The 24,047-nt window shown below is 38.2% G+C and overlaps 1 protein-coding gene across 1 annotated transcript in view; it reads right to left on the bottom strand.

Moving 5' to 3' along the window:
• LOC122805850 (tumor necrosis factor ligand superfamily member 13-like) overlaps nt 1–24,047 on the bottom strand; it is a gene marked incomplete at its 5' end in the record, with an annotated part of 136,172 nt that overhangs the window by 24,031 nt on the left and 88,094 nt on the right. Inside the window, one exon of the mRNA XM_044076105.1 lies at nt 20,715–20,833. Coding sequence (XP_043932040.1) covers nt 20,715–20,833 — 119 coding nt within the window. The remainder of the gene's footprint in view (nt 1–20,714; nt 20,834–24,047) is intronic.

Below are 24,047 nucleotides of genomic sequence, written 5' to 3'. Positions count from 1 at the left end.
ATGATTGATTTCAACAATTGGCTAAGTTTCTGGTGTCATTCCAAGGGGATCCAGTATCTGTCTGCCTGGGATGACATGATTGAAAGACCTCGATGTTTTGCCAATGATGGCCTGCATCTCTCACCACTGGGCTTCCGGATACTGGCCAAGGGTCTTGCCACCCCTATAGTGTCTTTTTAGGCGGTGTTCAAAAGAACAAATTACCACCGTATCAGCTACAAACAAATGCAGTCTGGGGTCATGCTGCTCAACCCTAGAAGTCTAAATCTCCACACGCTCAAAGCACTCCTTAAAATGGAGAACATTGACATTTGTGCTGTAATCGAGACCTGGTTCAAGGCAGCAGAAAGCATCCCTGCACTACCAGGCTATAACTCATTCCACACCTTTTGGCCCCAGATCTTGGACTGAAGATCCAAAGGCAGTGGTATTTCTATATTCATAAAGGATGCATACACCTCCAGACTGGTCACCCAAAATAACGCATCAGAGATACATCAGGTGCAGCTAACATTGGGTAAGACAGAGATTCAGGTCGTAGCCTGTTATAGGTCCCCAACCATGTCCCAAGACTCACACTCCATGTTCCTAAGCACCCTGGAGAATATTAGGGTCCAACCTAACACTCTCATACTGGGCAACTTCAACTACCCCACCATTATTTGGGAAAACTATTCATGTACCAATACACTTGCCCAACATTTCCTGGAATTCATTAATTCCAGTGCCCTGGACCAGCTTGTTCTTATCCCCACTAGAGGTAGCAACATCCTTGACCTGGTCATTACTAATAAGGGGGACCATTGCTCTACACCAATAGTCAACTCCTCCCTGGTTAGATCCAACCACAAACTAATCACCTCAGAAATTCACATCCTTCCCACCCCCATCCCCAACCCCTGCAAAGGTAACCACCATGAAAAACTTCTCCAAAGCTAACTTTGGGCTCCTAAAAACAGAGGCGGCTAACTTCATGGCACTCGTGCAAATGGAGAATAGTTGCATGACTGCTGAATCATACACCAATGCACTGTACGAACATGTACACAAATGCATGGATCTCGCCATACCCAATAGAACCAAGACTCTCTCCTCCAAAAAAAGGAAGCCAATCTGGTGGTCTCCTGCCAAAAAGAAACTCTACAACAGAAGAAAGAAAGTAATGCAGAATAAGTGAAGTCCCAAGACTGGAAAACCTACCTTATCAGTCTCAACAAAAAGTTGAGATCCCGCATCAAATCCTCTAAAGCTAGCTATGAAAACAGAATTGCAGCATATAGTAAAGACAACCACAAGGCCTTCTACAGTTATGTAAAGAATATCCATGGCAATACTCAGATTTGCTCTGAGCTACTGCACAATGGTACCTCCTATACCAAGCCAATAGATATTGCCAATATACTGGCCAACAGATTCAGTGACAACTTTACCTCTCTCACTCCAACAAAAGGACCAATCACAATACCAGTAGATTGAAAGGCACACAGTATTACTGCTGCACAGGTTAAAACAGCACTGTCCAAGGCCAAGAATACAGCTTCTATGGGACCTGAAAATATCCCTGGCTGTGTTCTACATGAACTGCAGAGTGAACTGGCACCTCACTTGTGTGCCCTGTTCAATCACAGCCTCACCTCAGGCTTTGTCCCTACCAAATGGCACACTGCTATAGTCATCCCTCTCCACAAAGGAGGAGTGACTACAGACCCTGGGAACTATCGCCCCATTAGCCTGATAAGTCTGATATGCAAAGCTATGGAACACATCATCATGGACCTAATAAACAAGGATATAGGGAATCTCCAAACTCTGGATCCCAGACAGTTTGGTTTTGTGAAGGGTAGAGCATGCCTGCTCAACTTGGTCAACTTCATTGATTCAGTCACTAGAGCTGTGGATGAAGGCAAGGTGGTTCATGCAGCCTACCTTGATCTGGTCAAGGCCTTTGATACCATTTCCCACTCAGGAATCATAGAAAACCTCACTAAGCTAGGCATCAATCCCTATATCACTAGGTAGGTTACAAACTAGCTCACAGATATAACCCACAGTGTGAAAGTAGCTGACTCCAAGTCAGACTGCTGACCAGTCACGAGTGGAGTCCCACAGGGATCGGTCCTGGGTCCTCTCCTGCTTGGTAGCTACTTCTCTGAAGTCTAGGCCAACACAAAGTGACTCTGGCTGGCAAAGTCCGCAGACAATTGCAAGTTGGGAGCCATTATTAACTCCTCAAGTGATGTTGACATCCTACAGAAAGGCCTCACTAAGACCTACAACTGGTGTCAGAACCATGGCCTTAAGCTCAATGCCAAAACATGTGTCATCATCCCCTTTGGAAAAAACCCAATTCCCATGAATTACCACATCGATGGTAGTCCACTGAACACAGAAAGCATTATAAGAGATCTGGAAACACAGGTTGACAGCAACCTCTCTTTTGACCACCACATTGACACTGTGGTCAGAAAGTCCTTTTATGTGGCACATCTCATTACTAAGGGTTTCACATCCAGAAAAAAAGAGGTCATTGTCTCCCTTTACTCTTCCCTCATTAGGCCAATCATTGTGTACACTACCCCATTTGGCATGTACCTCACTAGACACCTGCAACAACTGGAGAGGCTGGAAAACTACCTCACAAAGAGAATCCTAGGTCTTAAACACTTGTCCTATATGGGCAGACTCAAAACACTCCAACTATTATCCGTCTCATATCGCCTACTTAGAAGCGATCTCTGCTTGACTTATAAAGCCATGCCTGACCCAGCTCCATTAGAAATGCTACATCTAAAGAAATCCCAATCCCTCCGCACCACAAACTCCAGAGACTTCAACCTCATTGCCACAATCAACAGAATGTGCTGGAAGGACAGGTTCAGAAACCAGAGACTGCCCATGGTATGGAATAGACTTCCCATACATGTCAAACAGAGCACCTCACTGGCCCTCTTCAAGAGAAATCTTGATGAGTGGATGGGAAATAGGAAAGTCACCCCAGGGAATCACTCCAGTGGTTCTACTCGACAGAGGCACTGGGAACTAAGGTCAGGTGGCACAATGATAGGGTAATCCTATGGGCTAGGCTTGTAAAGGCTCCAGGGCCATTAGTCTAGTACATGCCTATGAACCTATGAACCTATAAGGGTAGAAGAGGAAAAGATAAATAGGCAAGGGAGATGCATCGGAAATTGGCAAGAGATGGAAATTAATCTAGCATGAATATGTCACCAAGAACTAATTGGCAGAAAGTAAAACGGATAATGGCTGAGGTTACAGAGTTCCAAAAGTGGGAGGGGACAGGAATGTCATGATTAGAAAGGCAGGTGTAATGGGAGTTTGAAGAGAAATATTGTACAGGGAAAATACATTAGAATATCTGGTTTACAGGATGTGATGGAAACACAGGAAGTTAAGAGAGAACATAGAACTTTGATCAGGGAAAAATTATACAAGGTGAGACTGGATAGGTGCTATATTTCAAAAGAGCATATCTATTGTGGAATTCAGAAACAGATTGTCAAATCATAGTCCAATCAACTGGGGATAAGAAGGCAAAGAAATGAGTACTCAGGAAAGCCTTGTGCTTTCCTACATATTTATTAAAGAAAAAAGTAAACTGTCTGTTAAATATCCTATTAAAAGCTGTACAAAGAATAAATGTGAGCTTGCCAAACCTCGAAAAAAAAAGAACAGAATAGATACAAGGCAAAAATAAAAAAATAAAAAAACATGTCACAAAGATACATATGGGAGGCTAGCTACAACAAATATATTTAAACAGTTAAAGAAATTAAAGGCATACAAAATAAACAAAACAGAGGGTGGGTCGAGAGGAATACCAAGAACTGTTACAGTCTTTAAAGACAAAATATTTGATTATTTGGAAAATTTAAGTGAATATAGAGCTAAGGCTGTGAAATACATCATCCATGCAACACCCCCCCCCCCAAACATGCTAGCACAAAAAATAAGGAAACACAAATCAAAGACTGATAACAATGATTAGAGATTGACATGCAGGAGCATTGGAAGGGAACCATGATGGGATACTTGAGGTAATCAGAAACTACTATGCTAAACTGTACTAAGAAGAACTGGAAGTAGAAAATGGGAGAAGAGATGGAATGTTTTTTTGTGGGGGTAATCTATTCCAGCTTTGGAGGGGAAGTAATGTATTCCAGCTTACAGAGGAAGGATATATCAGCTCAGTCAAGGAAATAGAGGTGGAGGAAATAAAGAGAACTATTAGAAATCAAAATACTGAGAAAATGCCAGGACTAGATCAAATACGTGTTGAAATATGGAAAAAGATAGAGGATAAGAGGATGAGGTGATTAATATATGGGTAAAGTTATTTAATAAAATTCTCAGAAGCAGAAATGCCTCTCCATCTTGGAACACAGCAATAATAGTGGTTATACCCAAAGAAGAGAAAGATGCAACAGATCAGAAATCATATAGACCCATATCAATTCTGAGCAATGATTATAAAGTATTTATAACTGTACCAGCAAAGAGATTGGCTCTTCTATTACCCAAGCTGATAAATTTGTCCACTGTAGTTTTGTTGAAGGCAGACAAATATTTGATAACACTACAAGAACCATGATGATTCAAAGGACATGGAAGTAAGTAAAAAAACATTAATGAGAAGAGACAGGATTGGATGCTGAAAAGGCATTTGACAATGTTAGTTTTTTTATTTGTTTGTTTGTTTGTTTTTTGTTAAAGAAGACATTGCAGACTTGGGGCCTCACAGGAATAGAAATGAATATTTCCAGTAGGGGATATGAGAGTGGAGAAAAGAAATTCTGGAAATGAAGTCATTACCAGACTGTGGAGATTTTATGATACAATAAAGAAGGAAAGTGGGATAATAAGTTGAGAAGATGTTAAAAAGGCTTTTACTATGCCAGAAAAAGACAGATTTGTAATGGCGTTAACTGTAGCATGTAACAAAATAATGTAGAAGCAGTAAGAAGCACAATTTACCCCAGAAATTATCAAGTATCTGGTGGAAACTATATTAGGTAATACAATCATGAAAAAACGAATAAATAGAGCATATTAAACATAGCTAGAAATGAGACAATATCAGACACAGAAGAGGCCTGGAGTCAAAAACTGAACAGGTACATCACACCAGAGAAATGGACAGAAATGTGTGTTAATTCTAAATACAAAACAAACTTTAGAAAGATCAGAATAGTTACATGGAAGTGTGTGGCATAGATACTTTACTTCCCAGGGAGACTAAGTCATATATGTTCTTACAGATAGAGAGAATCTGATGGAGATTTACAGAAGGAGAAATGAGGGACTGGAAACATATTTTTTGAGATTGCTATATACTAAACATTTTTAAACAAGAGATGCAAATATTAGAGGTTTTAATAGTTGGGGAGCATTTAGCTATCGCTAAAGAAATTGTATTGATAAGATGAGTTAAGGCATCTTATCCAAGATATGTTTTGATTTCGTGTCATTGTCATAATCAACTGCCTTTTTCCCATTTTCCACATGAGGTTGGGATGTTGTGTCAGCTGTCGCCATTCCTCTCAATTCACTGCCACTCACTTACCTTTTTCTACAGTCATGCCTGATTGTTGCAGGTCTTTTCTCAAACAATTCATCCACCTCCTTACCAGATGCTCTCATTCCCTCCTGCTTTCTTCCTGTCTGTGCCAAATCCAATAGCGGCTGGTGACTTCAAATCAAAGGAGGGCTGCAGGAGACAGGTGAATGGGTGGGGTCAATGGGAAGGGGTGCGGCCAACTAGAAAGGGGAGGAGCTATGCTCAAAACCACAAAAACTGTAACTGTAATTAAATACACTGCCCTGGGTACCAAACCATCACTATGAGAGTCCAATCAAGACAAAATGAAGTGTAGAAGAAAAAATATTTCAATGCATTGGCTGCATGACAGCTTACTTAATATCTAGATGGAAACAAAAAGGTTGTGAGGCATGAAAAAATAAATTACTTTTTAAATACATTACTGGAATGCCAGTCAAAATCAAGTATAAGAAAAACAAGCAGCACTCAACTCAAACCACTTCTCCTTGCACTGCAGTTCTAATTATAATTTATATTCAGCTTTATTAAAGTACCAAGTAACATGCTTAAAGTAGCAATCTCTGTGATACCTCCACTTGTAAAAATGTTTCTTATCCAAAAAAGACCTGCTGCCTGATAACTATCTACTTGTTTCATGGGGAAAACATGATCAAAGTAAAAAATGAAAAGCAAACAAGAAACAAGCTCAAGATACATTGCTTACAGGATTACTGTACAGGTAATGGACCACACATGATAGACTGGCATTCTGTTTGGTTTACAGGTAAAGCCTGCAAAGTTGACTGCAAGTCTTCAACAAATATAATGAGCTTCTTAAAATAATGTAATCCTGTTCTTTGTTACAAATACTGTCATATGCATTTCAATAACCAAGGCTTATACATTATCTAGTTATATAAGTATTCTCTGCACGGCAACAACAGAAAGGCTTTCAATGTTGGCAATTCTTTAACAGTATGCTTATTAAAGCTTAATTGCATCTTACAATCTCAGACAAGCTTACCTGATGGTCATTAAAGCATTGCTACTTAAACACAGAGCAACAGGCACTTTCTGAGTAATAATAAGCATAAATCAACAGTATAAAAATATGACAGAAACAAGAACATTCTGCAAAATCAAGGACAGAATAAAAGTAGCACTTGTGTCTACCTTGGATGGGGGGATACTCTGCACATTTACATTGCATAGGGGAAGAACAACATTTTGAGCCAAAATCAGGGACAGTTGAGATGGTGGATATGCCTAATTCTATAAAGCGATTTATTTGCACGTACCTCCGAACCTGTTAATGCAGGAAATCTGGACAAGGCCAAATATACTGGGGTAACATATAAACAGTACTATAAATTGTTGTATAAACTGAGACAATTGATAGAATAACAGGTCTTGCTTTAGCATGCATTTTTCTGAAGGTTATGAAGTCCAAAACTCACCGTCTGTCATTATTTAGTGACAATTCCTACATTATTTGCCAGAAAACCACACATTTTATGAGGAACAATCCAAAAATAAGAAGCAAAAATCTATTCATTCTGTGAAAATCTGGACAGTTGAGTGGTATAGTTCAGCCGGGGCTGTCTTTCAGTTTTCCGCCCTTCGCCCTCACAAATTCATGGTTGAATGGAGCCTCCCCCCTGCAGACATTCCAATGAAGCATTACTTGGCTATTTCACCCATTTACCATAAACACTAATGTGCATACTGCTTTACTTCTACGATGATTTGGACTTCATTTGAAAGTTTTATTTTGCATTTTACAGCACAAACACTAAGACATCTGCTAAATAAAGCAATGCAATCTCACAATGAAAACAGACTTAGCATTAAAACTTCTCTGCCTTGAAACTCACACTCATTGAAACAGCATTGAAGCCCACATTCAAAGAAAGTACATTTTGCCAGTGGCAGATAAAGATTAACTTTGGGCTGTTTTCAAATCATAGGCCCCTTGCACATGAAACATACACGTGGTCTTTGATACACCTTCCTGATTGCATTAAATTATATTCCTTGTACAATATAGTACAGTTGTTAGAGGGCGTTTTAAATTTGTTTTGAACATTTTTCCAGTAATCAATGAAAAAAATGCATACACCAATAATGACAAAACTGCCCAATTCTGAAAATTTATATCATAAAAGTCTACTCAAACTTCTACAGTCCACCAGTATCAGTAAGTATGCACAATCTCTGAAGAAATAAAAGTCATCTAAATAATTCTACATTAAAGAAATCTGTAACTAATGAAGATGTTGCTGCTAGCAACCAACTTTATATTTCATTGTTTCATCTACAAATAAAGTGCCTGATGCCCTTGAAGAATAAATTGCCTAAGCTGCATTAAAAAAAATGATAAGGTAGTAATATTGCAATAGGGATGGGATGGCAAACTGATAACAGGTTCATAGTTACTAGGTATCTTCAATAAAAAGGACTGCAGCATCCACCCCCTTTACAATACAGTACAGTATTAGCAATGCATCTACCTACTGTGGGAGTAGAACCCACAGCCTTCTGCATCAAGACGCAAGGACACTACCTATTGTGCTATTAACAATGCAAGCAGATGCAGCATAAGCAGCACTAAACTTTTGTTCCCCTACAGCTCTCAGCGTCTTGTAAAATCTACTTGACACTCAGCTGCATCTCTGAACTTTGCAGCACAAGAAATCTGGAAAAATCCAAAATTTATGGGGGGGGGGGCAAAAGACCAAAAAACAGGGACACATTTTAAGCATTGCTTGTATAATATTTGAAAGTTGTTAAAATAAAATGCTGTGTAACCACCATACATTTCACTGCCAAGTATTGAACCCAGGACCCTGTGCAAAACAGTCAGAGCAATATACCACTATGCCAAATCATCTGCTTTATGAAAGGAAATAAGACTGAAACTTAAATGGCTACCTTTTAGTGAATTCAGTTCTCACCATAGCTGTAAACATCATAGCACAAAACACCTGAACAAAGCCAATAATGGGGGAATACAGCCCCCAAACATATTCAGTGAGTTCAGTTATCACCATAGCTCTCAACCTTGGCAGAAAAAAACTGGACAAAGCCAATAATGGGGGAATACAGTCCAACAAAATAGGGACAAATATCCATTGAGGACACCAGAGCAAACCTACACAAACACAGGGAAGACATGCAGACTCCACACAGAAGGTACCCCAGCCAAGAATCAAACCAGACAGCCTGTAGCTGTCAGGCAACAATGCTACCACTGCACCACTGCACTACTGGCTGCGTTAAGTAACAAAAATACAGAAACCATAGATTTTATGAGGAACAGAACAGAACAAATATGAGGCAAAAATCTGCAAATGTTTCACAAATGGTGGTGGGTAAGGAATTCAGGTTCTTGGTACCCAAGGTACAGGGTTCAAGCCTTATTCTCTACCCACCACCATGTAGCAACTGGGGCATTACACACACACACACACACACACACACAGACACACACACACACACACACACACACACACACACACACACACAACCTCCATGGCAGCCATTAAGTCCTCCATAGCAGCCTGAATCTGTCCCTGCAAGCAGCCTGATCCTCCATGGCAGCTACGTCCTCTGTAGAAGCCCGCAAGCAGATGATGCAGTCTGGTATTCTTCCAGTGTGTGCAGTCATTACCGCACAGACTTCTGGGCTGGCAGGGCGGAGTTCCCTTCCTTCTCTATCCAGACTGCCTAACAGAGCAGTCTGGAGTGTAGGAACTAAGCACACATGCGTGTAGAGTTCTGGACTGCCTAATACAACAGTCAGGAACTAAGCACACATGCGTGAAGTTCTGTTCTGGGACTCATGACATTTTCTACAGTGGTACAATTTATTTTGAAAGGTGGGGGGCTACAGTCCCTGGCCAAATCCTCTTCACCAGATTGCCTTCTTTTCAGCACATGTGCCTGAACCACCATAATCTGTTCTCTTTGACCTGTCTGCAGTTTGAGCTACTTTGGCTTCTGCTCTGATGTCCTCATTTCTTCATCTGTCCCACATGCATCCTACCACTTGCCTCAGGCACTTCATCTTCATCAGCTCTAGCTTTCTCAACTGCTCTGCCTTTACTGCCCAGGTGTCTGTACCATATAGTAATACTGGTTGCACCACTGTTTTGTACACCTTACTTTTCATCTTCTTTGGTATTCTTCTGTCATACACTACACCTGACACTCTGTGCCAGGTGGCTGCAGCCCCTCTGGTTCTAACTTTGGTCTCCCCATTCAGACTTCCCTTCTCCTCAACCAGCCCTCCTAGATACTTGAAGCTGTTAACCTGTTCTATTATTTTCCCTTCTATCTCAGTTTTCAGCTTCTTCTGATTTCTTCCATTTGCTGCCATTACAACTGCCTTATCTGTACTCTGATTCATCCCATGTGACTTCAGTTTGCATTCCGTTCTCCTACCATTTGCTGATGTTCAGAGTCTGCCTGTAATGCCACATTGTCTGTATAATACAGCTTTGCTGATCTGTCCCCTCTGACCTGTTTGCTAATGTAGTCCATCACCAGTTTGAACAGCAGTGGTACCAGAGATGAACCCCTGTGTGAGACCAGACACTTTGTACTTGAGTCACTGGGTCCTTGTACATAACCTACGCTACTTCTATCAATGTTTCTGGGACTTTGAACCACCACAACATAAGGCTGGCCAAATTAGCTTACCCAGGACCTTGTCATATACTTTCTTCAAGCCTAGGAATGCCCAGTTGGACTCTTTTGTCTTTTCTATCTGTCTCACTGGAAACATGGGGTCAGTTGTGCTGTATCCTGATCTGAATCCAAACTGCTCATTTCCCATCTTATTTTCTATTATTCTGCATATTAACCTATCAGCCACCCTCTCTAGAGCTTTCATGCAATGTAACAGGAATTTGATATCGCTGTACTTCCCACATTTGTGGAGGACGCATTTTTTCCTTCTAACTGGCACTAGTATGCTTGTTGTCTAATCATCTCGAGTATTCCTATATCTCCACACTGCTATAAATACCCTCTGGAGCCATTTCCCCCCTATCTCACCCAACATCTTGATCATATGTGCTGTGTCCTCATCTGAGCCTGCTGCTTCCCCTGACTTCATTTTCCTTAGTGCTGTTCTTACTTCTTCTAGGGTGGGCTCCTCCTCATCTCTCATCGTAGGCTATTTCTGAGGCAGTACAGCTTCTGTGGGGTTTTCTTCATTCAGAAGCTGCTGGAAGTACTCCTTCCATCTGCCTTTGATGTCTTGTGGATTGGTAAACAGGTTATTGATGGCATCTCTTATGAAGAGTGTCTAACTAACTGCTTTATCATTCTGTCTTTGCCTTGCAGTCTGACACAGTTTCTTTTTACCATCTACTGAGTCACTCTACAGAAAAGGATAGAGTGTGTCTGATATCTTATTCTTTGCTATTGCAACTCCTCTCTTAGCCTCTTGGTTATAATTTGTATTCCTTCTTAGTCTGGTCTGTCTTTCTTATCCCCTACCTTTTCCTGTACTCTTTCTTTCTTTCTTTTCATGACTTCCTGGATTTCTGCATTCCACCACCAGATTCCCTTATTTTCATATCCTGCTTGACCTCATATTTGTTTTATAGTCCTCACACATGCTGTTTTGAGGTGATGCCATTTTCCTTGAACTCCACCTATTTCCTCTTCTTCCTGAATTGCTAGATCCCTGAGTAATTCATTGAACTCAAAACTATTACTCCAGTCAACTTCCAGGTCTTCAGTCTCTATTGACCCTAGAGCTTTCTCTATCTACTGCTTGTAGTGGATTGTTTCAACCAGTTGTTTATGCTGTGGGCCAACTGTTTCACTGGGCATGACTTTGCAATCACTGATTGTACCCTGGTGCCTTTCCTTACTAGGAGGAAGTCTACCTGAGTTGCACGTTGGCCACTCTCATATGTGATCTTGTGGCTGTCTCTTGCTGAACCAAAGTGAATGCTGTAAAAAAAGCAATAGAAAAGTAAACTTTATAAGCAGTGGCCACCGTCAAGCCATTTGCCAGATAGAATTCTAGAATATCCTCTCTTTTATTCCTGTTGTCCAACCCCTCATATCCTGTTCAGTCTGTCTGTCTGTCTGTCCTGATATATGCATTCAGGTATTTTGGTGTATTATCTTTTGTGCCAATAGTAACAAAAAGGCAGTTGCAGGAAAATTGAAAAGGGAGGATATACCAACAATCCTGGAAGTTAGGGAAATGATGGAAGAGATGAAGGAAGTGGAAAAGAAGACTATTACAGTGGGAAAAGGAAAGTATATTGTTAATAAATGGAACAAACAGGACCTAGTTCAAAACTCAGATAGCTGAAGCTAGGACAGATTAATTTTCTAATATATAACATCATAGTGGTACCACTATACAAATAACATAGAAATGAGTAAAAATAAACAATAACAGAAAGTTGATAGTACAGATCTTCAGGGTGTCAATAAGGGTCAGATTGTATAAAGTTAATTTACTTGTATTAATTATTACTTGAATGTACAATTAAAAGAAGTACGTTTCTGGAAAAATATGGAAAGTACGTTATCAGTAAGAACCACAAGAAGGGCAGAATGCAAAAGGAAAAGTATGTGCTGTAAAAATAAAGTAATGAAAAGTAAACGTTATAAGCACTGCTTTAGAGATCCCCAGTGTGTATAAATGCACATCCTTACAAGAATGTCAATATTAAGATGGTTGAGTAACACTGGAAATAATAGCATCGGACATGGCACTTATCAAATATTCCTTCTATGATGGAAATGTAAACTTTATAGAAAAATAGTGTGTTGTTCCTAAAAATATTCTGTGGACTTTATAAATCTGTGAGAAGTAGAGAGGTGTAATCTTTCTTGTATATTCTTCTATGACTAGACTACACCTGCCTGGCGACTTCAAAGCAAGGGAGCTGCAGGAAACAACTGTATGGATGTGTTTTACTAGAATGAATCAGGGGTACATTAAGGCAGGGTCAATTTTTTAGAGTGCATACATAAATAACTGGGCATACACTACTGCACAAGACTTCCACATCAGAATATATACCATAACTACTTTTAGAAAGAGAGTTCATTTCAGATAAAATAGCCACAGTATTTCACTTTGTTTTCATTCATACATACATTGAATCTAAATGTTCAGGAACAACAGGTTCTTACCAATCTTAGAAATAATACTGATATTACCATTCTTCCTGCAGACAAGGGTGGGGCCATTGTGGTTATGAATTCCAGTTATTACTGGGCTGAAGGAATAAGACAAGTGTCAAATACTCAGCATTATTTACATATGCCCATTGACCCTACGCCCAAATTTAAACAATAAATAGATAATTTCTTGCAGCTTGCTGTTGAAGAGGGCATTATCAGTATAAAAATGAAATTTCACCTTGCTGTTCAGGATCCAGTCAAACAATATTTGTATCTGCTGCCCAAAATTCATAAATCCCTTTCTACACCTCCGGGTAGACCTATTGTTTCAGGCATTGGATCACTGACGGAACCTTTATCAGTTTTCTTGACTCAATATTTAAAGCCCTTGTTGCCACATGTACAGGCGAGGCTGCAGGATACCACGGAATTCCTTCAGATTGTCTCTGAGTCACAACTTGAAGCTAATTGGATCATGTGCACTCTGGATGTCACATCATTGTATACCAGTATACCACACTGGGCAGGTCTAATGGCACTGGAATATTGGCTGCTTAAGACCAACCTCTATAGTCCGGGATTTAATACCTTACTTATTTGTATGGCTGAACACGTTCTAACTAAGAACGTGTTCTATTTCCAAGACCAATGTTACTGGCAAATTCAGGGCACGGCGATGGGTGCCTCTTTTGCACCAATCTATGCAGATCTCTTTATAGGACATGTGGAAGATCAGATTATATACACTGAAACACATAATCTATATTTGCCTGAAATGGATATTTGGAGACGGTACCTGGACGACTGTTGGTTGGTTTGGAAAGGGGGAATTAAGTATCTTATGGAATTTGTTGAATATTTGAATACCAATAAATGGGGTGTTAGATTCACAATAAATCATGACACACACCAAATTGACTTTTTGGATGTCCACTTAAGTAAGGAAGTGGATAACACTCTTCGTACCACTGTGCATAGAAAATACCCACAATACAACAGTCTTCTACATGCCTCTAGTCTTCACCCTAAACACATCATAAGAAACATTCCCAAATCACAATTTATCAGAATTAAGAGAATATGTTCATCCCATTTAGACCTTCATCATTGTCAGAATGATCTCTCAAACAGATTCATACAGCGAGGGTATAACAAAATGGATGTTCAATCTGCAGCTAGTATGACTAACAACTTATCAAGGGACAGTTTGTTGGGCTATAAAGATAGGACTGCTCAGTCATCAGTCCAATTACTCAGACTAGTAACTACTTTTGGCAGGAACATCTACCAATTACAGGACATAATCAGCAATCATTGGAATATACTGCGAACCAACACACATTTGGCTAAGTGGTTAGATGATAGATGTCTTTATTCCTACCGTAAAGGCAAAACTTTGGGATCACATTTCTCACATTACAAAATAATTACACCTCAGGATGTCTGTTTGACCCAGACTACTCTATTAGGAGATAGATTAATTGGCTGTCATCCTAGTGGTCACTGCTCATTCTGTAAATATATATTCACAACAAAGGAATTTACTAGCAAGAATACAGGCAGGATATTTAACATCAATCATTTTGCCAACTGCAGCACGGACTGGGTGATCTATTTGGCCACATATACATGTCGAGCATTTTACATTGGACAAACATCTAGACAGTTACGTATTCGTATCTCTGAGCATCTAGGAGATATAAGAAATGCTAGGGCTACCACTGCTCTGTATAAACATACTGTTGTACATACAACGGCTCAATTTTCTTTCATTTGCATTGACAAGATTGTTGGTCATAGAGCATTTAAAACTGGATGGCACAAACTGTTAAACAGTAAGGAAACCAAATGGATAATTAAATTAGGTGGTTTGTTTCCACCAGGTCTCAATGACAAATTATGATGAACTACCTGTCATCATTATTTCAATATTGTTATATACATTTTTATCTTTTGTTCTGACCTCGACATAGTTTTCACTGGTCCGATATGATTATCATTATTACTAAACAATATGTTTTCAGTATTCCAATTTTGGAATACATGTTAGTTTAAAATTATGATTTTTTTTGTTAGTTATATTTTTCTTTTTGCCATTGTCATATTTCATTCACATTTTATGGTCATAAATTAGAATATTGTTTTGTTTATAATTTATATAAACAGGAAATTATGTCATATCTTTTCATTTGAATTACCTATAAATAGGGATTGTTTAATCCATCATGACCATACCACTGAAGAAAGCTAATTGCTGAAACCGGTCTGGTTAACAATAAACGAGTTTTCTGCTACACCTACTCGCGGTGCTGGATTTTTTCTTTTGCATACATTGATCCTGCCAAGCCACTTTCATCCACAGACTGGTTCAGGTGTCACAAGTTATTGCCACCTCTGATTGTAATCACACAAATGATTGAATTAATAATGCCACCACAATGTATTTTAGCTCAATGTGTTACACAGATACTGTACAACCCATTGCAACCCCCCTCACAAGCACACATGGACACATGGTTATTTATTTATTTATTTATTTATTTATTTATTTATTTATTACCAGATTAGTCCCACTAAGTTATCAACCTCTTTTCAGAGGAGATCCAAGGTGGTATTCATACTGACTTGGGGAAATTTGACCAGGACACTGGGAACTTTTCATAAGTGTCATGGGATCTTTTACATAAATATGAGCTACCACTAGCTTAGGCAGATAAAACATTTGTTTAGTATCTCAACTAAAAGATGACACACTTAAAATGTTACACTGCAGTGTCAGTAATGGAAAATGAATACAGTTCTCTGACATGGGAACAGAAACCACAGACTTTGTTCTACAATAACTAAAGGTAAGTCTGGTTGTTGAACCACTGACACTGTATGTAGCTAGATGATTACACACACTTTACTGTCTGGGCATAATTCAGATGGCTGACTGGGATCAAATGAATGAATGAATGAATGATGAATGAACAATATATTTCAGCTTATTGTTGTCAGACACATACAAAACAAACCATTGCAAACCCCATATATACATACATACATACATATATACATACATACATACATTAATACAGACATACACATGACCATACCAATTGCAGCCCCTTTACTGACTGTGCACACTTCAGATGTTTGATTATATTCAAACAAATGAATGAATGACTAAACTAAATAAGCTATGGTTGCAGTAATGATTTTCAGATTATTACTTTCATGCAAATAAAGTGGAACCCATTGCAACATCCCCACATATATAGAAACACACACACTCACATTACACTCAAATATATTTGCATTACAACACGTCTAGAACTATATGGCTCCAGCAGGAATACCAGAACATAAGGAAACACACTTGACAATTGTTATTGCTGTGTCAGCTGTTATGCTGGTGTAGCATTTTAAACTTTCTTAGGAACCTCATCAGCTAAACTAATTACAGGAAACATTTTAAATAAAGATTTGCACTCAGTCATAATCCCAAAACACTAAGTGCTCCAAAGTGCCACCACAAGAAGCACCCCTTCTGTAACAATACGTCGCCTTGGTATACTCAAATACTGTCACTGTAGTTCAATACACACAACCTGTCCAACAATTCTCAACAGCAGAGGTACTAGTATCCTTTCTAAAACTGAATAAGAGTAAAAACCTTTGTATCATGGTCATATACATCCTCCCAGGCAATGACATTCCTATACTTGAAGACATTCTTGTCTGGTCAAATAATACTATTAAAAATGAAACTATCATCTTAAGGGACATTAACATTAACTGGCTTAATATTTCTAATCAGGACTCTTCCACCAGCATTGACCTATGTAATTATACACAGCTAATTACTGATATAACCAGATCCAACAATAAAAAAGACAGTGCCTCAATTCTGGATTGGATACTTGTTTCTGATCCTAACAAGATCTCCTCCTCCGGCACACTACCTAACAGTATTAGTGACCACTTACCAGCCTTTATAATGCGTAAGACTACCTCAGTCTTAAGTATACACCAAGTTAAGCAAACCAGAGATTTATCGCACTTCTCCCCTATCACCTTTAATGAAACTTTACAAAGTATCAACTGGACACCACTAAATATCTTCCTTTCAATGATGCTGTTGAATTCTTCAATTTAACATTTCTTAGGATCTTAAAAAGTTTAGCCCCACCTCACCTAGAAAGAGTAAAGGCTAAACATGCCAGTTTGCTTACCAAACACACAAAGCAAATTATGTCCATTAGGGACAAAGCCTGGAAAACCTGGCAAAAAAATAAACATTTTCCCGATTTCATTCAATATAAACAGCTACACAATCAGATGAAATAACTAGTGATTAAAAATAAAAAATAACACTTCTAAAGTCTTCAAGACTAACACAAACAAAACCCAAAGAAATTTTGAGGTGCAATCAGTTCTCTACTTCATCCAAGTACAAATAACAATCCTTGCCCAAATCCTGATAAAACCCCCACTGAGATCGCCTCACTCTTCAGTTCATACTTTATTGACACCATAGCTAAGCTCACCACCACTTTCCCATCTATAGAACCCAACCCACCTAAACCTCCCACTTCACACTCCTCAACTACTTATCTATTCTCACTCACACTTATACCAACCTCCACTACAAAAAAACCTCTGTTATAAAGTCAAACCTTCTACTAACGCTCCAGACAATTTACCTGCAGAATTCCTACAACTATCCGCAAGCTCCATTGCCTATCCCATCAGCATATTCCCTAATAGATCAGTTCAAGAGTCCCTTATACCACATATCTGGAAGAAAACATTTGTTCTTCCAGTTCATAAAGGCAGGAACACCTCTGACATCTTTAATTTCCAACCCATTGCTATCCTCTCCCATCCCTAAAATGTTAGAAAAATGTATTCACACTCAGCTTCTCAATCATCTTCTTAAAAACCAAATACTGTAGCACGGCCTCAAGCCAGGCCATAGTACTTGCACCGCTCTCATATCCTTTATGGACACAGTAAATAGGGCTTGTGATGCAGTTACACAGTCTCCTCACTCTTCCTTGACCTTTCAGAGGCCTTCTATATGGTTTCAGATCCCCTTTTACTCACCAAACTCTCCAAGTTTAGGTCTCTCACCCCCTGCCTTAAACTGGTTCTCAAATTATCTTGCTGATAGGCAACAATTCACCAAATGGCAACACTCCTTCTCACCTTTTCTCAACACAACCACAGGTGTATCTCAAGGATGTATACTAGGTCCCCTCCTATTTAGTATATTCATTAACAACCTCCATACAACTCTTACCTATAGCACAGTTATCCAATATGCATATGATTCTACAATCATCTTCACTGCCAAATCCATTTCTGAGCTATAACTTCTTATTCAAGGTGCCTTTAGTTCAACCAAAACTTGGATGTCAAACAACCATCTTGCTCTAAATCCAAATAAAGCTAAACTTCTAATAAAAATAACACCTCCTAAAACCTGATTCCTTCCACTATAAACCTTACAATATTCCATCACATTATTTGTTTAACTTTCCTTTCTCTTACATACTTATAGTAACTGCATGAGCTCTCTGTCTTGCCAAATCTCAGCAGCTCATGCCTACAATACTCCAGCAATTAACAATCAAAACTGCTACTCTGTCTGACAAACTCCACCTTCAATGCTACAATTCAACACAACGTAGATGTGTAATGTATGCAAATAACTTGTAATGCTGTGCTCATATTATTTCCATGCATTGTGACTGTATATACTCTGTATTGTGTGTTTTCTCATATATACTATTGATGTAAGCAGATCTTTTCTCCCTGGGCCTCCACTAAAAATGGGCTCACCTAGGCCTAGTGGACTTTCCCAGTTAACAAATGCAATAAATAAATAAACACCCCTCCTGTAACAATACATTACAAGCACTCCTCCTATAGCAATACAAGCACCCCTTCTGTAACAATACATTACAAACACCCCTTCTATAACAATACAGTACAAATGCTCCTTCTGTAACAATACATTACAACCAACTCTTCAGTAACAATACATTACAAGCACCCCTTCTGTAACAATACATTACAAGCACCCCTTCTGTAACAATGCATTACCAACATCCCTTCTGTAACAATACATTACAAGCACCCCTTCTGTAACAATGCATTACCAACATCCCTTCTGTAACAATACATTACAAGCACCACTTCTGTAAAAATACATTACAAATGCTCCTTCTGTAACAATACAGTACAACCAACTCTTCAGTAACAATACATTACAATCACCCCTTCTGTAACAATTCACTGTAATACATCAGAAGGTGGGACAACCTCAATGTCCATAAAATTAAGAGAACGTCCCATTCCTTCCTTATTAATATGCATGGCAGTAACATTGTTGCAAGAACTGTGATTTAATAGGCAGCTTGATTGGAATTTCTTCTCTGATTTACTCTTGTATATTGTCACCCTCCCTCCATTCACATAATGCACAACAGATAAAAATCATGGTGTCATGCCTTGCAGCCCAGCAATGGGTAATGCATCTGGCTACAGATTAGAATACATCAGGTTTTATTCCTGTCTCACTCAGTCGACAGTCTGCAGTTGGATCAGAGGAGTAAGGCTATACATTGTTTACAAGATGCTTCCTCTAGCCCAGGGTTTGATTCCCTCTGCCTCTACCTGAATATTGTATAACTTGATGCAATTCACTTAACCAGACTGTACTCTAGAACAACTGAGAATTTGTAATGGGCTCCTCAGTGGTCTCATGCAGAACATGCCAGGTAACAACCTATAAACCTGCACAAGCTTTAATTATAACTTTCTAATTCATGGTGCCCAGTTGCATTTTGTTAGTTCCCCAAATGTGAGAACCTTTGTGGAAGTTCTACATGGTATAACATGTCTTAAAAAACTGGCAATGTTTGAAACTTAAACTTTGTTCTTTATTCTAAGACATTTAATACTTATACATTTCAGGATAGGCTTATAAATGAACATGTTTTTCAATCGTCGAAAATTTGGAGTGCAGGTTTTAGCAAACCAAATTAGGCTACTTTTCCTTTCCTCTGGCTGTTGCAACTTCTTAGTGCCCTGTATCTCCATTTGCAGATTAATTAAATTAATTTGGCAACACGTAAGGACATGATAGTACAAACATAAGTCTAATGAAATGCATTTTACAATCTTCAATCATCTGCATGAGTAATTTACAGATAACACAGGTGGCCTAGTTCTGAGGATGTGTTTGAGAACATTTCGTCAAACCCCATAAGTAACAGACTGCACTACTCTCTAAATAGCAGGAGATAGACACAAAGCAAGTACAAGAGCAAAACGTTAATGTTCAACAGACAGCAAATGCCAGCATCAAATAGTGTGCTTTTCAGTAAGAATTCACCTTTTCAGTATGTTTTGTCTGCAGGAAGTGACCTAAGTTCATTACCATTTGCTATTAGCCTGTACTAGTACAGACCTTCCAACCATCAATCCATTTTCCAAACCATTAGCCCTGATGAGGGCTGCCGTTGTAGCAAACTGAGCTATGCAAAATAGACTACCCTATCACCAGCAATGGCCTTCAGCTCTTCCTGTGGGATACCACTGCATTCCCAAGCAAGCTGAGAGACTTAACACTTTCAGTACATCTTGTGTCTGCACCAGAGCATTTTCCTAGTGGGCTGTGTTGTATATATGTTTTGTGTGAGGTACCCAGGTGGCATCCTCACAAAATGCCCAAACCACCTCAGCTGACAAGAACTCCTGTGAATGAACTTCATTTCTGACTCTTGAATTCAGTTTAATTATTTTGTTCACAATGCAAAGCTCAAGACTATAGATAAGAAAGAGGAGAAAAAATGACCTGTAAATTAAGAGCTTTATTTTACGATTCAGTTCTTACTTCACCATCAACATTCATCTCAGTAGATCCTACTTAGCTAGCAGCTGTGATTCTGACAAAGAGTGGGCATCAGTCAACAGAGTGTATCTTTCTTGATTTTGCTCTTACCTGGCTATATATAAAATAAAATCCATTCTCCTTCATGACAACAGATTTTCCATGGTGTTCAAAGCATTGACCCTGTCCTGCGCTCTTTTTCCAGATAACTTCTGTGAGGTCAAGCATTTCTGAAATAAGAATGAGATCTCAGCTAAAACAACAGCTGCAGTTTCAAAAACACAGACTATTTCTTTACTTGATAAGGAGATCACAGCAATTCCATTCCTATTTAAGAAATAGGTACAGTATTTTTAAGCCATTAAGCATTTTTTTTACATGAACAGTTACCCAGCAATAGTTAGTATGAAAATGTTCATGGAGCTGAAGGTGCCTGCCTTTACTAGTGCCAGAAAGAAACTTTTCATGGGGGCCTCCCATCATTGGGGACCTCATAGACCTGACATGTTTGATAAGTCCTTCTATCTCACTGGAAGGTGACTGTGGGGATCGCAGGTCACATACACACTGTAATATCTGTGCAGGGCTTTGGCAATTGAATTCAAATGCCACTATGTTTCCCAGTATCAATGATTCATATATTTAATACCTATTCTTAAGGGCAGCAAAATTATAATTATATTTTAATTTCATGAATTTTAGATATAGTAAACTAGTAAACATATTGATTTATATATATGTATATATATATATATATATATATATATATATATATATATACATATATATATATATATATATATATATATATATATATATATATACATATATATATATATATATATATATATATACATATATATATATATATATATATATATACATACATACATACATTAAAATACAGCACATATAATTGTTGTATTATTTTTATTTTTAACACTGTTTCCCAGTATCAATGATTTCATATCTTTAGTTTCTGTTCTTAAGGGCAGCAAAATTATAATTATATTTTGATTTCATGATTTTTAGATATAGTAAACTAGTAAACATATTTATATATATATACATATATATATATATATATATATATATATATATATATATATATATATATATATATATATGTCTACTTGTGGTGCTGCGGTAGCATTGTCGCCTCACAGTAAGACGTTGTCCTGTTCGATTCTCAACTAGAGCGTCTTCTGTGGGGAGACATGCATGAATGGGCATACCTTCGTTGAAGGTTGTGCGTCAGAGCTGGCAACTCAGCATGTAAAAATCTATTGCCAATCATTAGCAGACTGGAGTTCCGCTGTGGCGACCCCTAGCTGGGAAAAGCCAAAAGACACAACAACAACAAGTCTCTGTTCTTAAGGGCAGCAAAATTATAATTATATTTTGATTTCATGATTTTTAGATATAGTAAATTAGTAAACATATTAATATATATATATATATATATATATATATATATATATATATATATATATATATATATATATGGTTCCCTATCAGAAGCCTGAAACACTATAAGCCTGAAAATCAAAATCCTGAAAACTAAAGCCTGAAAATTCAAAATCCCGAAAACCCAAAATCCTGAAACTCAAAATCCTGAAAACACAAATAATGCTAATATGTCACTATAAAGACACTAATATCTACCAACTAACCCTGACCCTAACCCTAACCCTAAGGTCCGTCACTATCGCACACTCACCTGACCCGCGCCCTAACTCACTTAAACCGCCCCTAACCCCAATATTTGTCACTATTGCATACATGCCTAACCTGCGCCTAACCCTAACTCACTTAATCCGCCCTAACCCTAACATAAAACCAACCGCACACTTACCTGAACCCAACGCATGACCTAACACCACAGGGCTAACAATAGCAAAGCCACAATGACGTCAGTATGTCCATTTTGTGTTTTCAGGATTTTGAGTTTCAGGATTTTGGGCTTTCGGGATTTTGAATTTTCAGGCTTTAGTTTTCAGGATTTTGATTTTCAGGCTTATAGTGTTTCAGGCTTCTGATAGGGAACCATATAGGTCTACTTGAAAACACAGACATGCCAAAACACCGATGACGAAAACACCGAGACCGGAAGATCGACAACTGAGAAGGCCGACAGTTTAAAAGCATGAAACTTCACATGCCCGACAAACCACAATCAACAAAACAAATACCTTTTCCGAAAAACACAACACAAGCACACCAAAACCCTTGCAAACCTACACTAAACCTTACATACACAACTATCTATGCACTAACCTTAACCTAAACCCTAACCCTAAGGTCCGTCACTATCTCACACTCACCTAACTCGCTCCCTAACCCTAACTCACTTAACCCGCCCCTAACCCTAAAGTCTGTCACTATCGCACACTTACCTTACCAGCACCCTAACCCTAACTCACGTAACATGCCCCTAACCCTAAAGTGTGTCACTATTGCACACTTACCTTAACATGTCAGTGTTCTCAGCGTCTGGATTTTAAACTGTCAGTCATCTCTGTTGTCAATCTTCCGGTCTCGGTGTTCTCGTCGTAGGTGTTTTGGCATGTCAGTGTTTTCAAGTAGACCCATATATATATACACACAAGTAGACCCATATATATATACACACACACACACACACACACACACACACATATATATATATATATATATATATATATATATATATATATATATATATATATATACACACACATACATATATATGCATTAAAATACAGCACATATAATATTTGTATTAAATTATTTTTAACAATTTTTTAAACAATGATTATTGTAAAAATGATCCAATTGTTAGCTTAGTTGAATGTTTTTTACCACCACAGCAGTTTTGTGTTGGATCCTACCCTATGTAAATTATTTGTTTTGTTTGATGCAGATTGGTAGTTAATGTTTTTAACAAAATTATTTCAACAAAGCTATTCTAATTTATTTTAATATTCCATTGCTATTTGTATTTTAATAAATAGCCATTAGCATTATTTATTGTTTATGTCATATTGCTTGTTAAGATATCACATTGCTATAACATTTTTATTGGTTCAATTTACATCATGTGATTTGATTTCTTTTATATGTAATGTGTAAGCAATTGTGGTCTTTCATTGCTCTAAGGAAGCCGTAAGGGCAGTTTGGATGAAAGTACATGTATATGTAGTGTTTTAAACTCATGAGTGCTAAGTGCTGTGTATTATGAGTCTTCATAGACAATAAACTATGTTTTTAACTCATACTGAATCGGTTTTGCTTTTATTTTTATACAGAACTACCAGAGGTGTTAGAGTGGTATTCCTAATGGAGTATCCTATTCTTTGTGACTTCTTGGTTTTTTGGAACTCCTTGGACCATATCTGCTAGATAGTATCAACAACTATGAAAAAGCAGAGACTTACCTCTTAATCTACAGATATTGAAAATAGG

The sequence above is a fragment of the Protopterus annectens genome, chromosome 7.part0 (genome assembly GCF_019279795.1).
Source record: "Protopterus annectens isolate FY-2018-M chromosome 7.part0, PAN1.0, whole genome shotgun sequence".
NCBI lineage: Eukaryota > Metazoa > Chordata > Ceratodontiformes > Protopteridae > Protopterus > Protopterus annectens.
The sequence above is the reverse complement of the archived record's forward strand: the minus strand, read 5'-3'. Positions and strand labels throughout refer to the sequence as shown.